Genomic DNA, 21,384 nt, shown 5'->3' on the forward strand with positions numbered 1-21,384 from the left:
AAGTGATGTGTTTTAATGAAAAATTTAAAGAAGAGACTAATTTTTCATTTTCAAAATGATCGGTCTAGCTGGCCCCAGTTCTGATTTTTGGGAAACGTCTTCAGAGCAAATTGGAGGTTGGTGGCCAAGTAATCTACCATATAGCAGCAGCAGACACTTCGGTCTGTCCCTTTGGTGATTGTACTAGAGAGGTTTGACTTAGTCTCTTATTTTTCTTTTGAATCACAGTAAATTGAGAGCACCCACGAGGAGTGAGTGACGAAGCCGCAAGAAATGAGGGCTGAAGCAAATAATGAATGTAAATTATAAATGTACATAATAAATGTAAATAATAATAATTATTATTATTATGAAGCACGAGCCAAGAAAAACATTTTCTCTCTATCCTCTCTTCCTTATATTTTTAAAATTGTTCGCTCAGCACACGTGGCTCTGAGGAAGAAGGACGATTGGTCGTGGTCTATTTTTGACTTTATCAAGAGAGGTGTGGCCGATCTGCAAATCACGACAAAATGTAATGGGTGACAACTGACATTTCTGACCTCCCGATTGAATATTGCAATCTCGAGCTTGTCTCCAAGCAAGCTCTTGGGGATGTAGTCTCCTTAGCAGCTGCTCGCAGCCTCTCTTTCCTCAAAAGCTTGCTCACAGGCTAAGCAAGAATACAAAATTGTGCTTTATTTCTGAGAAAGATGGACCACAAAAATCCATTTTATTTCCATATTGCAAACAATGTGGGAAGGCAAATAGTTGTTATTTACAATGAAATATGACTACCTGAATTATTGAAGCTTCAATGATCACAAAGACATTAAAAACTGACACAACTGTAATTTATAAAAATAAATGCTAGACTAAGGCTTACTTCAACAAGAACAACACAAACAATAATAATAATAATAAGACACTTAATGACACCATAAACCAAGAACTATTTTTCAAACATACAAGAAACAACACATGGTCATTTTCATATTAAATTACAAAAGAAGAATGTACTTTATCCACCCTAGTTTGCACCTGTCATTTAATATCTGCATGTACAACCAGTCTACAAGTAAATTTTACAGTCAACTTGAACCCTTTAACACTTTAAAATATCACTGCTTTTTATCAACTTTTTTTCTTTTTTCATAAATTAAAAAAGAACAACATACTTTCATCCACCTTAGTTTGTGCCTCTCATTATCTGCATGCAAAACCAGTCTACGAGAAAATTTTACAGTCAACTCTAACTCTTTAAACCTTAAAAATATCACTGCTTTTTATAAAGTTAAGGATGAGAGAATATGGAAATAATCAGACGTAAAATAGGTCTCACTTTTTTAAAAAAATCATTCTCATCAGTTATCGGTGTAAAGGATTCATGCTGATAACAAGGTTTAACCCTTTTTAGTAAAATCCAACTAGTGGTCTATTATCAATGCTGCATTCTGATTGATTGAGCTACTACTAGGCTATATGTTATAGCCCAATAGTAGCAAAAAGTGCTGGCTTTGAATACCAAAACAATGGTGGCTGAATTGCATTTTGCTAGCTAAAGTTTTTTTGTCTTGATATTTTTGACCAACTACTTGTATTGTACTAAAACAATTATTCCTCTCGCCCTCATGGCCTCTGAGTCAATAGCCCATATGGGCTATTGACTCAGAGCCTATTCGGGCTCAAAGAATAATAACTGTTAAATATCCCAAGGGTGACCAACATCAATTCTTTCCTTACAATACATGATCAACATTTAAGAAATTCTCTCAACTAATTCTTTATGGAAATGTCTGAAGTTTAGTTTGAAGAATTTGTATGTGGATATTTATAGGGCTTAAAGGGTAAAAAGCCCAGCTTGCACCTTGCAAACTTTCTTACATTTAATGGCAAAATTCTAATTTAAAGGATAAATTCAAGCTATCATGTTGCTGCTCTTCTATGATACTCTGGTGTTGCAGTTTCATAATCAGTTGAAAACAGGCTATCTGCATGCTTTGACAGATAATCTAAAAAGTCTTGAATATGCGTCACCACAAACTCTACACTTTTCTCATCCAAACTGGAGAAGGAGAGAGCATTGCCAAGTTTAACAAAAAGTCTGAGTAAATGTTCTGCTCCATATATATGTGACATTGGAAGGTTCGAATGTTCAGCAAGAACATCCCCATACTGAGTCCTTTCAAATTTATAAAGTAACTGTGTCCCCAGCATAACATTAAAATACTCTTGTATGCCACCAGCAACTTCTTGCACAACTCCAGGTTTTAAGCCATTGTCAGGGTTAGCAGTTCGAGATTTTACGTACTCATCGAGAATTTCCTTAATGTTCTTTTTTCTTGGAATCGGGACAAGCTGTTTTTGTCGAGTTATAAGATCCCAGTCGTCTATGAGCCATTGCTTGAGATCATCAGGGATTGTAATCTTAACCTCCACACGGGATATGTAGTTTTCATCGCTTTCTATAGCGTTAGCAAGTCTAGATCTCTTCCTCCTTGAAGGCCCAGTCACTTCAACTACCTGTTCAGCAGCCCGTTTCAAACTAGCCTTGTCACTATCTCCTTGCACAATCTTGTCAGTTTTCTTTCTTGACTTCTTGTTCTTTCTGTTTCAAGAAAGTGGAATCAAAATAATTTAATCAGCTTACTCCAAAATTATTTCACAAGTCTTCTTCAACACTGGAAATATTTAATAGTACTACTGTCTACATACACGCTTGCTGCTTAACCCTACAAATGAGAACCCAAACACACCTAGCAACCAGCAGCCATATTGGGTTTTTTTTACGACAATTTAAGAACTTTAACACTTTATAACTTCTCTTTTGTTGTAATTCTTGCCTTAAACATGTAAGTGATCCGGCTAGGTAGAGTAGAGTAGAGTTGTTTATTCAGAACCCCTTACAGCTATGAGCTGGATAACAGGATCGTGCGCAAATTACACATAATTAACATTTAACTTATGACAAAAAATCTACATATTTCACAGATACAAATTCTGACAATCTTTTCATCTTACACATTTTGTTATTATAGTTCCAGCAGCTTCATAACGAGTACGAGTGAACGGTAGTTACCCTTCCACTCATGGCAAGGCCAAACGCAGGGTTGATTGGTTTTCAATTACGCATAAATGATTCACAAGCAGCAGCCCTACGGTCTTCTAAAGACAGCAGGCCCCGGTTGTTCAAACGTTGGATAGCGCTATCCACTGGATAAATCACTATCCAGCGGATAAGTATTACGGAAATCAATTACGCTATCCGCTGGATAGTGATTTATCCGGTGAATAGCGCTATCCACCTTTTGAACAACTGGGGCCAGGCCACTTAGTATCAATGCCTCGTCATAATGTAAATTCGGAAGAATTATCCTAAGGGCGCCCTTTTGAATTCCCTCCAACGCATCAGACAGATACTTTGGCAGATTCGTGAATACAGCTGAGGCGTATTCAATTACTGATCGCATAAGGGAGCAATGTACTTTGATTAGGTCTGATGTCAGCACGCTGCACTTCTTTAGAGTTCTAAGTGCATAGAGGTGATGATTGGCTTTTTTGATTATGTAGTCACAGTGAACACTCCAAGTCAAATCCTCAGAAATATAAACTCTGAGAAGTTTAAAGAATTTGACGTGCTCGATAACAACTCCACCTTTACAGATGGGGTGCCAAGTGCAACTATTACAATCAAGAAAGTCAATCGTCATGGCTTTACATTTAGCTGGATTAAGGCACACGTTGTTGCCACAACTATCATGTCAGCTTCTTTCAGTGCTTCACAACACAACATCAACTTGTGATGTAACTTTCGACAACTTCCTTGAACAAATTTCAGGTCAGCAGTTAGCATCATTCCTTCCCAGACCCTTTCAAACAACCGAGTCTTCGAGTCTTCATTCAAAGCAACATTTGGTGAGTTGATATTCAGTTAGGAGTTAAACTGCGGTCATGTAAGAAAGCTTTTCCTGATGACAGCTGTGCATGCCTCTGCTTGTCACGAAGAAAATAATTCCTGAAAATATGTTTCAATTTGGGACAAAAACTACACATAAGTCAGCTTTTCTGTACCCTAAACATTCAGAATTTGCATCTTGTTAGCTCCTTTCTATCCTTTTCACGTGCCCAATCTAATGCAAATGAGTAACAAAGTGGATGGCACGTGAGAAGTTCAACTTCTAAAACCAGCCTAATTTGTTTATGATTTAAATACATTTTGACTACTAATTTGTGATGTCTATCACTGGAACATCTGTGGAACACATCTGTGGAACACTATTGAAAGCACACTGGGGTACACCTGTACAGGTTTCCATACTTATCACATTATCCATGACAAAATTTGCAGAAATAGAAACTGCGTCCTCAACTTCTAATTAGCTGAGCAAAAGGATTTGGAGTGAAATAAGATCAGTAATTTTTATTTTTTAGGGAGCAAAATAAGCTCATCGAGATCAGCATTGCCAAATGCTTGATAGAGTGAATGCTTTTCAGAATTTCTTAATCTTGCACTGGATCAGTTTTGTTCCAAATACAGGAAATAGAATACAATAACAATGAAGTTTTTTTCCCAAGTATTTGCATTTATCCCTCTCTTATTTTATTTCAACTTTTTGAGACTTCTTTAATAACATTATAGAGATTTACTTTCAATCCTTGAGTCACTTTTGAGCATTTTCTAACTATGGAATATTTGGATGAGATGATGTTGTGTGATCAACTATTCATTCACTTGTACTATCACACCACTTTCGTTTTTCTTTAATGTATTTCAATCCAGAAAATGAAATGAGGTATTCTACTTAAATTTCACTGTCCGGCAATCTTATTTGATATGAATTTAGAAACAGTCACTAACATTTTTCTGCCTAAAATGATCCAACAACTGGATATACTGATAACTAAGTTATTTTAATGAAAGACCACTGATCCAAGAGCTTCACTGAACCAGTTGGCAAATGCCAATGTTTTTAAATGCACTATGAACTACCAAATTTTAAGCAAAAATAACACTCCAAGGTTTAGTGAAAGGAATTTAGTAACTGGATGCACCATCTCATTCAAAACTGACTGGGTGCTTTGTCTGAATTAGGGCACACAATACAGAGAGGTTATGCAATAAACAGCAATGTTGCAGTTCCTGATATAAAATGGAAAATCACTCTACAATACAAACGTTGCTTTTCTTCTGATATAACAGACAACCAGCAAAAGTTGAAGGATTCAGATTAATTTCAGTTGTCTTGAAAAATCAATATACACGAACTAAAGTGATATTTTCAGTTTCTAACCACTAAGAATACATAATGACGTTTGGAGCTGGGATCATCACCACTAACAAGCAGAGTCTGTTTAGAACAAAGTGTAAGCTCACACCGACTCTACTTTTTACTGTAATACCAGAAAATTCATTTCAAATACCCGCTACCATACAGGTGTATCTATCAAACATACATTCCCTTACACCTAAAAACCAACATTAGCTTCTACATGTAGCTTGTTGCATCGATATAAGCTTAAGCTTACCAATAATTGAAAATAAACGAAGTCCACAAAACAAGGCACCCCAAAATTAAATACTTGCAGCTCAACAAACACATTTTGCCATTGTATGTCACTTCTCACCAAAAGGATTTCGTATTAACATATAAACTGCAAACAAATTTTAACTGTCGTAAATGTTGGCTTCATGGATTGCAAAGGGCACGAAACGCACGTGGCTTCGCCGGTTGATCAAAATAATTATCGGAACTACTTATTTCTTTTTTCAGTTTCTGATCTATCCACCCATCAACAACAAGAGTTAATATAGTACTTTAGAAAACTTTGGAAATACATACAAGTTTTGCTCCCTGAGCTCTCTCTGTTTTTGTAGATTTGCCTCGTTGAATTTCAATACCCGGTTTTCTGGAACCCATTCGTCCCAGTTCTTGTTCCAGCCATTGTAATGAATAAGATATTTAGTAACTTTGTCCTTTAACTGGCCTTTCATGCATTTTGCTTCATAAATGAGAGGACCATGATAGCAGAGAATCCGTTCCCCTTCTCCAAACTTAAGTTTCGGAGGCATTACAGGGTGTATTTTCGCTGACTCACACAAAACTAACCCAACCAACTCCGTCAAAGGCAAGCTCAGTTTGTCGAACCCTGCTCGAAAAACGTGGTACAATCGTCGAGTGTTGTTATAAAACAACGCTTGATTGGTTTAAGTAAAAATCTATTGTTAAAAATGACCAATCAGCGTTAGCGTAAGGAAGATAGCTTCATTTTCCCGCCATTCACTTCGCACCCAGGCGATCATGCGTTTATCCTCCAATCAATGGCGATTTGGCGTTTTCGAATCTCTTTCTACAAAGTAATTTTGGGATCCTGCTTGGTTCTTCTGATTGTGCTATTTGCCGGTGAAATTTTCTACAGCTTTTCCGATGAAGAATTACATTTTGATGACGCTGCTGCTCGAGTGGACTTGATTAAACTCAAGGATGACTCGGATGAACCGGGCAAAGAATATGATTTCCTGGAAGTGGACGAAAATTGGACAGATGGTTATTCAGAAGGTGTGCTTGCTTTAGACATTACGAATTGTTGATTTTGACGGGCGTTTATATGGGCTCCTGGTGCAGTAAAGAGAACGTTTTTCAGGGGCGGATCCAGGATTGATTGATTGGGGGAAGCGGGGGGGGGGGGGGGTGGGGGGCGGGGGTCCAAACTTTGGTTCAGAAAGGACTGTTGAGCTTTTTTATGGCAAATTACTTCTCCCTCCCCCCCACACCCCCTCCCTCCAGTTGCGGTTGTACGTCATAATTCCTTGGCCCCTTACTGTGTACTTGATTTGTACTCGTAATGCATCCGTCAATTCCAGCTGTGGACAGTCCCCCCCCCCCCCGGCTACTGCGGGACATTTACCCACCTTGTCAGTCCCAGGGGTGGAGCATCTGGAAGAAACTCTGGAAGTTTGAAGGTAAAAACTGTAGTTGCATTGGTGCCCCAAGAGGTCGCCCACCCCCAACCTCACCACAATTCCACCAGGAAATGTGCCTGGATTGGTGAGAGGATCATTGTGATCAAGTTGTCAAGCAGTGAAGCTCACCTTTCATATCACTGGCAAGTGTTTTTACCATAGAGAAACTTGACCTACATGAACGGGAAAATAGATCAATCCACATAATATCTTTCTCTCTTTTTCAGAAGGAGTCTTTTATGATGATGTTGACCATGCTTTGAAGAACCTTAAAAAACCAGCTGCCTATGCTGCAAAACACAAATTACCCATAATCATTTGGTGGACTGCCTTTACTGGTGGAAATTCAATAAAGAAGTGTACACTTGGTGAATGTTACATCACAGAGGCTCGTAAATTCCAGACGCACCCCAGGACCAAGGCTTTTATGTTCTATGGCACAACTTTTACATCAAATGACTTACCTCTTCCTAGACTCGGTAAGTTGTTTTAAATCCCACTTTTCTGATGTTGAGGAAGAAAGTTTATTAATCAGTTTTAACCTTTCAAATGTTAATACGTAGATGAAATAGAATTACAAAATGATAAAGACCCACAGTATAACAATTTTTTTACCCCCTTTTTTGAACAAGTCCCAAACTGTTGCTGTCAAGGTAGAAAGAAACCTAAGATTTATAAAAGGGAACAGGAAAATGGAGAGAACAAATAGTTATGGTGAGTCCTTGGACTCATCTTGCAAAAAAATCATGAGTCCCAGCCCAGAACCATTGTGTTGCAGTTTAGAAAACAATGAATCCTATTAAACTGAATTTGTTTGGGCCTTTATGTAACCATGCTGACAATAATCTGAAGAAGACAGATTCCAGAACTCTGTATTACAGTTTACTGGATTAAAAAAACTCCTTTTATCATAAAGTACAACAAATACTAAAAGAAATATACCTCGTTAATCAACAGCCACAGAAATCACATAAAAAATAAATGGTTGAATTGGAATTTGGAATTTGGAAATGTTGCTTTTTGAGGAGAGGGGAAAACTCATGTACACAAAGAAAAACCTCTCAGAGCAAAGGAGAGAACCAACAACAAACTCAACCCACATAATATGGCATTGACGCCAGGATTTGAACCTGGTCCATAATGGTGGGAGGCGAGTGCTCTCACCATTGCGTCATCCCTTGCTTCCCAAGGAACTCAAACCACTAAACATGAACAGGATATTCTACAAAAAACATCTTCAGATTGATTGATTCAACTTTGCGTCCTACGGGATGCATGCCATGAATTATTTTGCTTCTTTGGTACTTTTTATACATCAGGGACCAGTTAGGTTACCACTGGCACATGGGGTAATTTTGAAGGTGCAGTCAAGTAAAAACCATCTTGACTAATAGATATTTCTGCTAGGCCTTTTCTCAGCTGCATCCCTGCACATCCCTTCTTTTTGAACCTCAGTTAGCTTTTGGCAGACTTGTGTCATATGTGGACACCTTCCTCTTATAGCTGGTTTGACTTTCTTTTTTTTTTACTGACAATGGTGTTTTTTTAGAGAGTATTTAAAAAGAGGACTCAAACTGATAAATGTTATCCAACGTTTTGATGTTTGGCACATGATTATCAAGAATGAAAACCGAGTTGAAGTTTGAATATATTAGATGGCATTTGTGCATACGTGACTGTTATGCTGACGTCTTAAAAGAAAAGCTTCATGCTTCAGGCAAATCAAGTAAATGGCTAGTAATGATTTGAGTTCCTGTATAAAAAGCAGTTTTTGACATTGGTGTGTTTTTCTTTTATGAACAGGACACCATGAATGGGCTTTGTTCCATGAAGAATCACCTAAGAATAACCCAATTCTTCACCATCAAACAACAATAGAACTGTTCAACCATACTGCTACCTTCCGCAGATCTTCCGATTATCCTTTGGTTACTCAAATGCTTTCATCTTTAGATGAGCTTTCGAAAAAGCCCAAATACAGCATTCATGAGAAGAGCACAAGTGGTCTGGCATCAGTGGTGTATGTTCAAAGTGGGTGTAATCCTCCGTCAGACAGAGATGAATATGTTTCAGAGTTGATGAAGTTTATCAAAGTAGATTCCTATGGAGCTTGCTTGCATAATGAAGACCTTCCAGAAGAGTTCAAGAACCCTTTAACTATGGACAATGAAGGTTTTCAGGACATCATTGCAAAATATAAATTTACATTGTCATTTGAGAATGCAATTTGTGAAGACTATATTACTGAGAAGCTTTGGAGACCACTTATACTAGGGTCTGTGCCCATTTACAAAGGATCACCAACTGTTCAAGAATGGATGCCAAATGATCATTCTATAATACTTGTTGATGACTTTCAAAATCCAAAGGATTTAGCTGATTTCATCAAAAGACTTGATAATAATGATGAGGAATATTCAAAATACTTAGAATTTAAAGAGAAAGGTGTTATCAATAAAAGACTTTTAAGCACTATGAGAAAACGCCCTTGGGGGCATTCCTTTGAGGAACAAAATTATGTTACAGGATTTGAGTGTTTTGTTTGTGATAGAATTCATGAAAACATCAAGCGCAAGGCATCACAACTTACAGAAAATCAATTTGTTGCTTCACAGGAGCATTATGGTTGCCCAAGGCCAGAAAAATACAATTTTCTGTTTTCCTCCAATTCAGCTGTTTCTGGAGAGAGAGATATTTGGTGGCAGGAATATGATCAAAGCCTCGAGGAATCAAGGGAACTAAATAAACTTGTGAAATCTAACAGGTTGTTTCATTAAATCAAAGTTTAGATACATCAATGAGCTTTCCTCAGTTAAGTCAACTTATTACGGTATTGTTAAAGATTTGGTGGAGGTCAGTGTTGTTGAAGACAGAATATTGACATCCAGTTATATCTACAGTGCTCAATCTTTTCAGATACAACGGTCAAGAATGAAGTTTTTTTTCCCGGAAATTGTTGTGGTGGTACACCTTATTGACTTTTTCTTTTTACAGTTAAGGACACTTTTTTAAGCAGATACCCTGTGTTAAGCAGGTACTAGCATTTGTACAGCTGGGCCTTTTTACTCAAAAGGAGGATAACCCTAATGACAAGAACACTGAAGATTAGAATCTAGAACCTACAGTGGTATTTAGTCTCTTTTCACAGCCTTCTGCCCCAAAGTTCACATGCTATTTAACCTTAGAAAGGTCCCTAAGCATTCCAAGGGTCATAGCTGCACCCCCCAGCCAAAAGTTCATCGTGCCCTTATTGGTACTTGAACATGTAGTTTAATGACATGGGGAACTGAGACTGTATACTCGGGCGTGTGGGAAGGGCTTGGGGGGAGGGGGGGTTCGAGGGGTTCGGACTAACCCCACTTGGAACGTAAATATTGAGGTAATGGCAAAACAAATTACCCTGGGAAAATTCAGAAGACTGCCAAACTGTCAATTTATTATTTTGAAGTCTCCACCCAAGGATGCTGGAGTTGTCAATTTTAGCTTATGAATATCCATGACCGGACGTATAGAGAGTGTACCTTTAACAGAGTCTCGGAAAAGGGAAGGGCTTGGGGGGAAGGGGGGGTTGGAGGGGTTCGGATGAACCCCACTTGGGACGTAAATATTGAGGTGATTGAAAACAAATTACCCTGGGAAAATTCGGAAGACTGCCAAACTGTCAATTTATTATTTTGGAAGTCTCCACCCAAGGATGCTGGAGTTGTCAAGTTAAGCTTATGAATAGCCATGACTGGACGCATAGAGAGTGTACCTTTAACAAAGTCTCGGAAAAATTTCTAGCATTCTTTTCATTCCTTACTTAATTTGCTCTGGGTTTGTTTTTTTTTTTTGTTCGCTGTCATAGAGATATCATTTCATTGGAAGGAACAAAGAAAACACACATGAGAAAAGGACAGTCAGATATGAGTTCTTTATTCGCACAAGCAGAATAGCATTTTCTTCAGTTCGAGCCTTGAAATGAAACATGTTCTGAAATATTTGTGTTTTTGCCTCCAAGTTTTCCCTTTTCTTCCTGACAGTGCTCAGTCCGCATTTGGCTTTCAGTTTCATAACAAACACCCCTTCTAAAACTCCAGCTACGAGCCTGATACTACTAGAATCTTAAATGCATAAACAGGAGGGAAAATAAACAGTAGCCTGAAAATCAACACCACTCATCTTTGAAATAATAATATTTAATAAAACTACTAAAATGTGAGTTACATGCATGTACAATCATATTACTTAAAAACAAATAATTGATCATTTCTTTGTACAACCTCCTTTATAAAGTAAATATGGAGCTTAAGCAACAACGATGGCAACGGCTACAAAAACATGACCTACAAAGTGAATTTGCGCTACTTCAAACTTCTTTGCTCTTATACCATCTTGAATTCTAAAAGACTCGGTGTTTCGAAAGTTCAGGAAAAGAAAAAGGAAGTCGTCTTGTGTTCATGTCCTCCACAAAACATGAAATTGGGCAGAGTCAGAGTCATGCAGTGACAGAAAAGAAATGTACAAAAAAGTGTGAAACACGTGAAAGTTGTTTTGCTTAATATCAAACCTATTGCTTTTTTGCTGTTCTCCTTGACGTTGCCATTGTTGTTATTTAAGGTCCCTTATAATGCAGTAGCCTGGGAGCAGGCTCCTTACTGGGGAAAAATCTGTGAGGGTTAGGCTCTTGGGAAGAGCTGAGGGGGTTTTTCTTCTGCTTTCTCCTTGAATGATAAATTATTACTTACCCTGTGGGCAATGACTTTTCCCTCTTCCTAAAAAACGTCACAACCTTATTATTTAGGAAATAAACAATGTCGGTTGCATCTGAGGTAGACAAGATAATAAAAACCATGAGCTACAACATGTTAGACAAGAATTCTTATATTATTATTCAAAACACAAGAGTCAGAAGATTAAAGAAAAAGTTTTTTTTCTCTATGATCAAGAGGGCTTTTATCATCCTCCACCTGAAAGAAGGTTAAGTGCAAGATTGGAATACTGAAGAATGAAATATTTTATATCGCTGATACAAATAAAGGTTTCTTTGGGCATTGGGAATTGCGTATTGGGAAGCCATTGTTCAGTGGTCACTCAAGTAAATCATTGCATTGTTCCAAATGCCCAATGAACAATCACCAAAGCAACCTGTTTTGATTTAGCTGTTTCCTGGTATGGCGTTTTTACTATGATGTCTAGTTTGAACATAGCATTTTATGCATTAAACAAATAAAGTAATACAACATATTCCAAAACAATAGAGTACTAAAGTGTGACGTCATAAAAATGAAATTTTCTGAAATTATGAGATTTGTCCGGATATTCTGAAAGAACAATGTCTAAGAGGCCTACTTGCCAAAAATGAGCATTTGGGGGCAAATTGTCTCGGAGATCGTAGCCCAGTTATGCTTACAAAACTCCATACAAACCCTTCTAATTTTTTTTTGGGTCGACCCAAAAAAAAATTAGAAGGGTTTGTATGGAGTTTTCTGAGTATAACTGGGCTACGATCTCAGAGACAATTTGCCCCCAAATGCTCATTTTTGGCAAGTAGGCCTCTTGGACATTGTTCTTTCAGAATATCCTGACAAATCCCATAATTTCAGAAATTTCACTTTTATGACGTCATCACTTTAGTACTCTATATACCAACATGCATATGCATGACGTTGCTGACAATCCATGTAAAAGCCAGGAAAAAAGTTTTTCTAAAAAATGAAATAGTAAAGCCACAGGCCAGGTTACAAACACAAGTAGCTAAGCAGGATTTCTCATGTCAGAGAAAAACAAAACTGGCTAAAAGCAGGCCAGTTGTGATCACTAACCAAAACCACTTTTGGTACAAGAAACTTCAGACAAACATTCTAGAACAAAGTTATGCACTAATGATGCAGTTTTCAATGACTGCTGACAGTTATTTTGTTTGTTATAATTTGCCAGTAAGAGTTTAGTTTAGGTGTAGTTCCAAAAAGTAACTAATCCTCCCCAAGGATTGGAATAAATTTTTCTAATACCCCCTACCCCGTGGAGATTCCAGTTTATAAGCTTTATATATTTCTTTTATTTTTTTTATGGTCTCCAAGACCCCTTCTCCCCAACAATTTCCAAACCCCCAGTGGGGGGTGGGGGGGGGGGCATTGAGTAAAGAGATTTTCTGGAACTACACAATGAATGCGGCATAACAGGTATGGCTTAGCATAATATATCAACTTCATTAATTTTCTACTTTAGTTAAAAATGTAAAGGGTTCCACAGTAAAATCTTATCAGTTTAAAATACACATAACTATTCCATCAACTGTTTCATTTCTTTTTACAACAGTAACAAATGAAAATGGAATACACTTGGCCAACAGGCACTTCTTATCTTTCTGTTGTAATGCTTAACTACTGGCCTTTGCCAGGTTCAAATAAGAACACTAAAACAAGTTTGATTTGTGTTGTTTACAGTGTAGTACCTAGTCACAATGGCCGGTGTCTAATTTTCCCAGAAATGTCACTGTTGTAGAATCAGACATACATCCCGTGAAAAGCAAATGACCCCCAGAGATACAAAGCCTTGAACTTTCGATGAAATTCTCCTTATTAAACAGCTTAAGAAATGAACAGAAGAGAGTGCAGGAATCTGTTTGCCACTTTGCTCTTCAGTCTGTTAAACTTACAATATCACACTGTACAAGTAAATTAAAAGTATGGTCACTTCATAAAAAACAACATACAACCTGTTCTTAAGAGCTGCAAAAAATATATGTTGTGGTGAATTTTATCATTGATTTAAATTTTATTTTCCTTTGTTTTCAACTCATTATCACACATTACCATACCCAATAGCAAAGAAAAATAAAAGTTAAACCAAAGATAAAATTGAACCACAACAAATAAAAAATTCAAAAAATGCACGTAAGTTAAACTTCTTCTGTGCTTTGCATCTCATCATCACCATTGTCATCACCTTTGTCTGCTTGTTTTTCCTCCAATTCATTATTTTCCTCCGCGTCATTTTCATCTTTCTCTTCGCCTTCCACATGTGATGTTTCCACTTCATTATGTTTACTTATGGCTGGATGTGAAGGGACAGCTTCGCACCCAGGTTGTGGTACAAGTACGGTCACTGGGCTGGAGGATTGCTACAAAACCAAACAACAACAACAACAGTAGGGATATTACATTTGAAACGCACCTGTTTTGGTTTATGGCTGATAGAACAAGGAATATTACTTTTGGAGCCCACTTGTTATGGTTTATGGCTTATAAAACAAGGAATTTATGATCTGTATCAATCAAGTGTACAAACTGTATGATATGAACTGTAACACACTGTGCCCTGATGTAATAATGAGATGCATGCTTTGTATGTGTGCTAGCAACATTGACGGTTTGTAAAGAGCCGACAATCTGTCACTTGCTCTTGGTCAGAAACAGTGTGCCAGTATTGGACATGACTGGAGCAAATTATAAGTTTACAGGCAGACCTTGTGCAACTCTGTAGTGTAGGAGCAGTATTAAAAATATTAACTTTGAGCACATGTTGCTCAGTGCTGTCAGTTGGTACTTAAAGGGGTGGAGTGATAAAGAGTTATTTGTACAGTTTGTCTTGAAATTTTTTTAATGGGAAGGTTTGTATTATTGGAAACTTCTAAGATTGGCCTAGTATTGCCACGTTACTCAATTTTGTACTGAAAAACTGGTATTTTAAAAAGTGTCTGACTAAGGGTGGGTGGGAAAGGGGAGGACTAAAACTTTCAGTTTTATATGATGGTTCGATTGCCAGCCAATCGGGAAATACTGCTCATGAACTATAGGTTACAGTTTGCCAAGACCTTGGAGAATGAATCTAAAGTATGTTTTTTCCTTGCTTTTCAAAGGGAGTGTACAGCTGTTTGTTCATAATATGAACATAGTAATGCACACAGTTTACACTAAAATCGCTGTAAAAATTGGGCTCTTGTCACAAAATTGTACATGTGTACCATAAATGGCCTAATTGTTTACACCCAGGTGTCTATAAGTAGAAGTTTGACTGTCAGTTGCAACAAACTAATCAGCTTACTGACGCAGACAACAGACAAAAATAAATTAATTTTGTGGTATCATGTATTACCCATACCTTTCAACCCCTAAACCATGCCAATCTGGAGTGTTTGAAAAAAGCCCCCAAAAATCTGGAGATTGGGACCTCAAACCTGGAGATTTCTAAAACAGGTGTCATATAAAACCAAAAAGGGAGATTGTCTTTGTCATGGTATTCTTTACCCTATTAGATATATTAAAAATTTAATATGTTTTGCGATATTTGGCTGCAGCCAGCTACTGGTTTTCTTTTCTTTAGAAGCTGAGGTTCCCAAGTCTCCAAGTCAGTTTGAGATTCTGTTTCACTATCCACGTCGATAGGATGGGGAGTAGCCATTTTAAGTTTGCCAATTCCAGTTGCATAGGAATGAGGTTGGGATTAGACCCAGGTTTCCCCCCAAACTTAGATTGATACATTATTTATCCATTATGAAGACGAATGTTTTGAAATTAGGTGATTCCTGATGGAATTGTCTGGAAGTTTCAAGATTTTCTGATTCACCATGAGATTTGGATAGTGAGAGTTGGAAGGTCCGATTACCAAAATGTCTGTGCTTACCTGTGTTCTTGAGAATAGAGCTGCTTGTAACTGCTTCTCAAGTTGAAGAACTTTTACATCCTTTTTCAGATTTTCAGTTTCTAATTTCTGCACTTGGTGCTGTAGTCTGTATATTTCTCCTTCCTAAAGAAAAAGGCAAAGAACCATAAAGTTGACCCAAAAAATTCCAATGAAAATCTTGTCCTGCTACCCACCCCCACTTTATTCTGTTCAAGTGTACAATCCGAGTAAAAGTTTTCTCAAAAAGGTTTCCCACCAAAATAAAGCCTTAGTAAATGCCAGGCAACAAAAAAAGGAGGATAAGAAAAACAAAAGAAGCAGAGAAGAGAAAGCTGCAGACTGTCCAACCATCCCAATTTGATTACGTCGGAATTCTCACAATTTTGCTTGGAAGTCCTGAATCCTGACCAACATGTGATCGAGATGGGACAAATCCCATTTTTGACATCTGTTATGATACATCTGTATTTCCGACTATACTTACCCAGAAACTGATAAGCAGAAAACTCTAAAAAATGCACAAAATATAATAAAATCGAGTACTTGTTCATGTAAGCCATGCAAATAAAAATAAACATAAAAATGACAATCAAAATTGTCCTCTCAGAACAGTATAAATGGCATTTAAGAGGATCAAGATTTCAGAATTTTCTGGGGGAGAATACCCCCAGACTCCCCCTAGTAGCTTGCCCTTTGGTGCTCACATGATTCCTCAATCACTAAAAGATATCTCAATTTTAAATACTTAAAAGGTTGTACAGTCTAAAGTCAGTACTGCTGTGTCATTAATAAACACCAAAACTATTACAAAATTTTGCTTTCTGGACATGCCTGAACTTCAGAAGCTGATATTTAGCATCAGAAAAAAAAAACGGCTGCAAGGTGGAAGTGCTTGACTCATAAACAGTATTTTGAGCATTCTGGGTTTGTTTTGGCTGTAAAGCGACCAGACTAACCACAGATGGCCTGACTAGCTACAAACAGCATTTTTCGGCAAAATTTCCAGGAGAACATGGGTTAATTAGCAAGAATTAAGGATTATTTTGAGAGGAAATCAGATGGACAAATTCACTGACCAACGGTAAAAAGTCTAGACAACAGGTTGGAGTACACTTCAAGTGATTACCTTGAGGTATTGTAGCTGCGCTTCCAGTTCAGCAATATGGGAAATCTTGGCTAGATGTTCTTGTTGGAGGATTTGAATGTGCTGTTTCATGGTAAGGATTTCTTGTTCTTTCTCTTGATTCTGTATAACGGTAATTAAACAAATGAAAAAATATATCAAAACAACAGAAAAACATCACTTGTTTTGTGTAAGGACATTATTGACAATGATTGAAAATTATGCTGCGTAGAAATCAATTTTTCTATCCAGTTTAACTATATATTTTTCTGATATTTCAACATTATCAATGTACATTACAACAAATTTAAACTGCACAGACCACTCTTAGCAAGTCATATAGCAGGACTGGTCCCTGGTCGCTTATTTATTGCTCTTAGCTGACTACAAAATCTTAGTTTTTGCATAAAAACCATGTGTTGGGAACTCTCACATAATGTTTTTTCACAGGTTCAGAGCACTGGGCTTCTTTTCCTTCCTCCCTTACATTACAGCCTTGGTAAAGTAATCCAGTGCTCCACTTTTTAAGCTAGCAAGCCACAGGTGAAAAATACCAGTATTGTGCATTCTTTTATAATACTAGACGTTGGATCTTAGGAGTGCATGTGTCTTATTGTTACTCATTTTATTGAAACTTTCTAAAAGTTTTGCACTTTCAATTAAAATGATCCTACACAAAACACTTATGGTATAAGGCTGTCAGTGCTAACACAAACACAAAAACTGCTTTACAAAAATGCAAGTTTTGTTGAGAAGTGACCATAAAATTTAATACTTATGAAAAACTGTAGTGCTATTTCTAAGACCTGTTCTTTCATTAGAGTTCACATGATTCTTCTACCAAACCACAAAATTCAATTGTGAAATCTATCTCTTATGTTTTGTGAAAACTAAGTGCCCAGAAAAGCAACAAACCTGATTTGCACGTAGCTTTGTTCCTGAATATTTGAATTCTGTTCTTGGCTGTGATATCCATAAGGACTGCGGTCCTGAGCTTTTAGCCAATGCAGGAGGAGATCTACCTGGAGGTGTATAAGGCTGTCTGGCCTGTGCCCCTCGTAAACCACTCTGAACAGTGGACTGTGGTGTTACTACTGCTGATGACAAAGGTGTATTTAGAGGTGTACTAGGGGTTGTAGGTCTGCTTCCGGCGGTGCCGTTGCTGGTTTGAAAAGTACTGACTTGTTCTCCAGAGGATGTTGTCCAGAGCACAACATCTGGTGAATTTGAAGAGCGATGTGTGTTTAGCAATTCCACATTACTTCCAGTCAGCATGATGTTCTGGCCAACTTCTAATGTGACTACCTCTGTGCTTGAGCGATCAAGGCCAATCCCATCAGAGCTAAGAGACTCTACCATAGTTGGTCGATCAGTTTGTTTCCACCTCTAAAGAAATAACAGTTAACCCTTTAAGTCCCAATAGTGACCAACAGCAATTTTCTCCTAACAATATCCATACATTGTCATGAGATGAGGTTATGAGAATTAATAAAATGATCACCTAAGAGAAAATACTTTGAACTTTGATCAAATTCTCTTAACTAATTCTTAAAGGAAATGTATAGAGATCAGTTTAGAGAATTTGTATGTGGATATTGGGGCTTACAGGGTTAAGGTCAGGATTTCTTTTAAAACTTACACTCTCATACACGGTATAAGGAGGCAGCACATTACAGAAAGAAAATGGAATACAAGTTCCAGTATTATTCATACATGCGAGTCACACTTGCAACCAATGACTAGAGCATGTTTGAAAAGTCAAACACCTTATCTACCATATAAATATGCAGGTCATGCTAGCTAACAGTAAAAGTCTATTGTTATTAATTTTTAAGCTGCCATTTTATTTGTCTCATGCCAGAAACAGATCAAAAGATCAAAGCCAGATAATAAGTGAAGAAATCCTGAAGTCTGATCATTTAAATGGGATAGAGCTAATAAAAAAGCAGTATTATGGATATTTATACTAAATCACTCATTAGTTTATTGATTTTTCAGCCAAACTTCAGAATACCTGGAAACTAATAGAATGCCTTAAATTCCCACATTAAAGGTATATAAAGTTCTTCAAGAGGGGTTTTGGGTGGGCTTATATCTGGTTTGGGGGGGTTGGGGGGACGCATATAAGTGGGATTAAAAAAAATGTTTCCGAACAACGAGATAAAACGTATCTGAGAAACGAATTAAAACAAACACTCCATTACATTTAGAGTTACATTTGATAATACATTAAGTTTCATTATTACATATGCATGAACATTTGTTTCTTTCCTTGGTATTAATATATTATCGTTCTACAGCCACTTGTTCATGCATATAACTTTAGGTAAAATATTCTGATGTTTGTAAAGAAATGCAAAAGGAACGCCCCTAAACACTAGATGGGCTTATAAACGGAAAAACGGGGGAGGGGGGAGGGGGGACTTTAACGTGGGATTTTGTGGTAACAAAGGTAGAGAACAGAGAATAACAAAGGTACCTGTTGTGTAAAGGCTCATTTTATAGAGCCTTCTGATGCAGGTATTTGTGAAGAACAGCCCCACAAAACCTTGTCAGCTGACTATTGATCAACTATTGCAAAATGGTTTACTACCATTGTTGTAACTGTCAGACAACAATTGGCTGAAAGTTCGCAGACAGCCAGCTAACAAAATAAGTATCTATAAGTAGACATGAGACCAAAACTCATGCTTAATGGATCAATCTTTTCCATCAAGAAACAAAGTACAGCACTATAACACTGTAACAGCACTATAGTCTAACTATAGCATGTTGTCATGGGACAGACAGTCAGAGTGATTTGAGTTCTGTTGAAATAACCATGAATACACTGTAGATCCTTTTATTGAAGAGAATCCAGACAAATATCCTCTACAATATGATTTAAAGAAATGGATGGGCGCTTTTCAGTCCTTAGGTGAATACTGTATGAGATTACTTGGAATAACCATTGACAGTTCAGTCATCTCATCAGGGGAGAAATCCAAAAACATCAAAACTAAATCTACTATCACTTCTGACAGTACTCTGTTTCTCAACCGTGGTACTCTGCAAGCACAGGGATTAGAGAGCAAGAATATCAATCCTCAAATTTCGAACCAAAACAATATTGATGACCTTCAGGAAACACTGGCCTGTTTGTCAACCGGCTTCACATAAGGCAGATATAGAGGTGATCATACACAACATTTCCAGACTGGGGAAAGTTATCCACAATAAAAACAGTGGAATAATGATAAGCCTGAGGAGAATGTTGAATTGGAAGATGTCACAGTAAAAATCTTCTTGAGACAGGTATTTCAAGCCCCTGTGATGAAATGACTCTTGTAATACATAATATGAAATTTTTTAGCATTTTGCTTACTTTCAGTTTATTCTTCATTCAAGTCACATTTGCCCATTTTCTGGGCAGACCAACTTATCCGATACCCCCTCCCCCAGTTATTCTGAAGTTGCTCCAGATTTGCACATAAGCTTACTTATAATAATTTTATTATGACAATGTAATTAGATTATTTACTGGCTCTCAGTAAAAACTTAAATATAAATAATTGATATTTTATTACATCTACTGGAGATCACTATTGCTCTAGTGTTCAGGTGATCAAATGAAATGTATTGTAATATTAAGATTTTCATTTTAAGATTTTTTTCTATTTACCAACCTGTGTTTGATCATTATCATCATCCAATCTTCTCCGTTTTCCTTCATGAGGAGCTCTGTGTAAAGATGGATCGGTAACATTACCACTTCCGTGGCTGCCCGAGAAGGAAACTTCTGCCAAATCAGACGCATCAGCGTACACCGTCACTTTGCACATTGCATAGCAGTTCCGCCGCTTCCCAGTACAGTTGGCTCGAGGGGTACATCCATACCGTTTCCCTGGGCAATACAAACATTCGCTGACAAGTAGGTACCTCTCCGTTCGTTTGCCTCTAGCTGGCGGTTGCATACCTTCCCTTAGCCTACAGCCAAGCCTCCCAGTCACCGATGGGCGCTCTGGTCGACCTGAAATGGTTTCAATGACTGCCCCTCCACCGTAGTTTAGGCGCTCGAAATTCCAGCTGATCTGCTTGGAGAAAAACGCTGGCAGTTCTGCGACTGGGATTTTCACAGGTTCCCCCCATTCAGGTAAAGCACAGTTACGACACATTTTCTTTAGGTTGCACCAGCAATCCCATTAAATAAGGAAGATCTTACTACGGAAATGAAAGATTTACAACCACAACAGTCTCTCTACAAAGAAAGACGCCATGTTTCAATCCCCTTCAGAGTAAGACCGCTGAAATACTACGGCACAGATTACCCAGCATTCATTTGTATTTTTGTCATTATTTGCCGCCTTTTTCGCTTCTCGTCGTTTATTTAAAAAACTTTTTTTTTTTTGACGCATAAGTCAGTGAAATAATTCAAGAACTACAAATAGCCAAAATTTAGGATGTGAACGCATAAGCACAAGACCTGCGAGCAAAATAGGACATTTTCCCGGCAATTGTTCGAAAAAATGTCTGACACCAGCTTTCAAACTTCCGATATCCCCTGGGGAGGTTTGGCACCCGCAGGGGAAAAGAATTGAAACTTGAGTAGACGAAAAGCACTGAACACGTTGCTAGTGCTCGTTCAAAAATAGATGCTAAAATATATTACCACGACCGTTAAGCTTGCTACACGTTCCTCTTCGACAAGATTGTTTTCACAAGTTTTTGAAGCATA

At 37.6% G+C, this 21,384-nt stretch overlaps 3 protein-coding genes across 3 annotated transcripts; 1 reads left to right on the top strand and 2 right to left on the bottom strand.

Annotated features, from left to right (window-relative positions):
• Positions 1–1,719: 1,719 nt before the first annotated feature.
• On the bottom strand, positions 1,720–6,144 carry LOC140947728 (mortality factor 4-like protein 1). The gene is made up of 2 exons (XM_073396901.1): positions 5,820–6,144; positions 1,720–2,587 (listed from the first exon to the last, which is right to left on the bottom strand). The coding sequence occupies exons 1-2, from the start codon at positions 6,047–6,049 to the stop codon at positions 1,906–1,908; spliced, it is 912 nt and encodes a 303-aa protein (XP_073253002.1). The 5' UTR covers positions 6,050–6,144; the 3' UTR covers positions 1,720–1,905.
• A 114-nt stretch (positions 6,145–6,258) lies between these two features.
• LOC140947729 (alpha-(1,3)-fucosyltransferase 10-like) lies at positions 6,259–9,819 on the top strand. Its single transcript, XM_073396902.1, has 3 exons — positions 6,259–6,536; positions 7,168–7,419; positions 8,744–9,819. The coding sequence occupies exons 1-3, from the start codon at positions 6,299–6,301 to the stop codon at positions 9,715–9,717; spliced, it is 1,464 nt and encodes a 487-aa protein (XP_073253003.1). The 5' UTR covers positions 6,259–6,298; the 3' UTR covers positions 9,718–9,819.
• A 3,290-nt stretch (positions 9,820–13,109) lies between these two features.
• LOC140948374 (uncharacterized) lies at positions 13,110–20,937 on the bottom strand. The gene is made up of 5 exons (XM_073397610.1): positions 20,336–20,937; positions 17,586–18,056; positions 16,674–16,793; positions 15,548–15,670; positions 13,110–14,045 (listed from the first exon to the last, which is right to left on the bottom strand). The coding sequence occupies exons 1-5, from the start codon at positions 20,822–20,824 to the stop codon at positions 13,824–13,826; spliced, it is 1,425 nt and encodes a 474-aa protein (XP_073253711.1). The 5' UTR covers positions 20,825–20,937; the 3' UTR covers positions 13,110–13,823.
• Positions 20,938–21,384: the final 447 nt, after the last annotated feature.

The sequence above is a fragment of the Porites lutea genome, chromosome 9, assembly GCF_958299795.1.
Source record: "Porites lutea chromosome 9, jaPorLute2.1, whole genome shotgun sequence".
NCBI lineage: Eukaryota > Metazoa > Cnidaria > Anthozoa > Scleractinia > Poritidae > Porites > Porites lutea.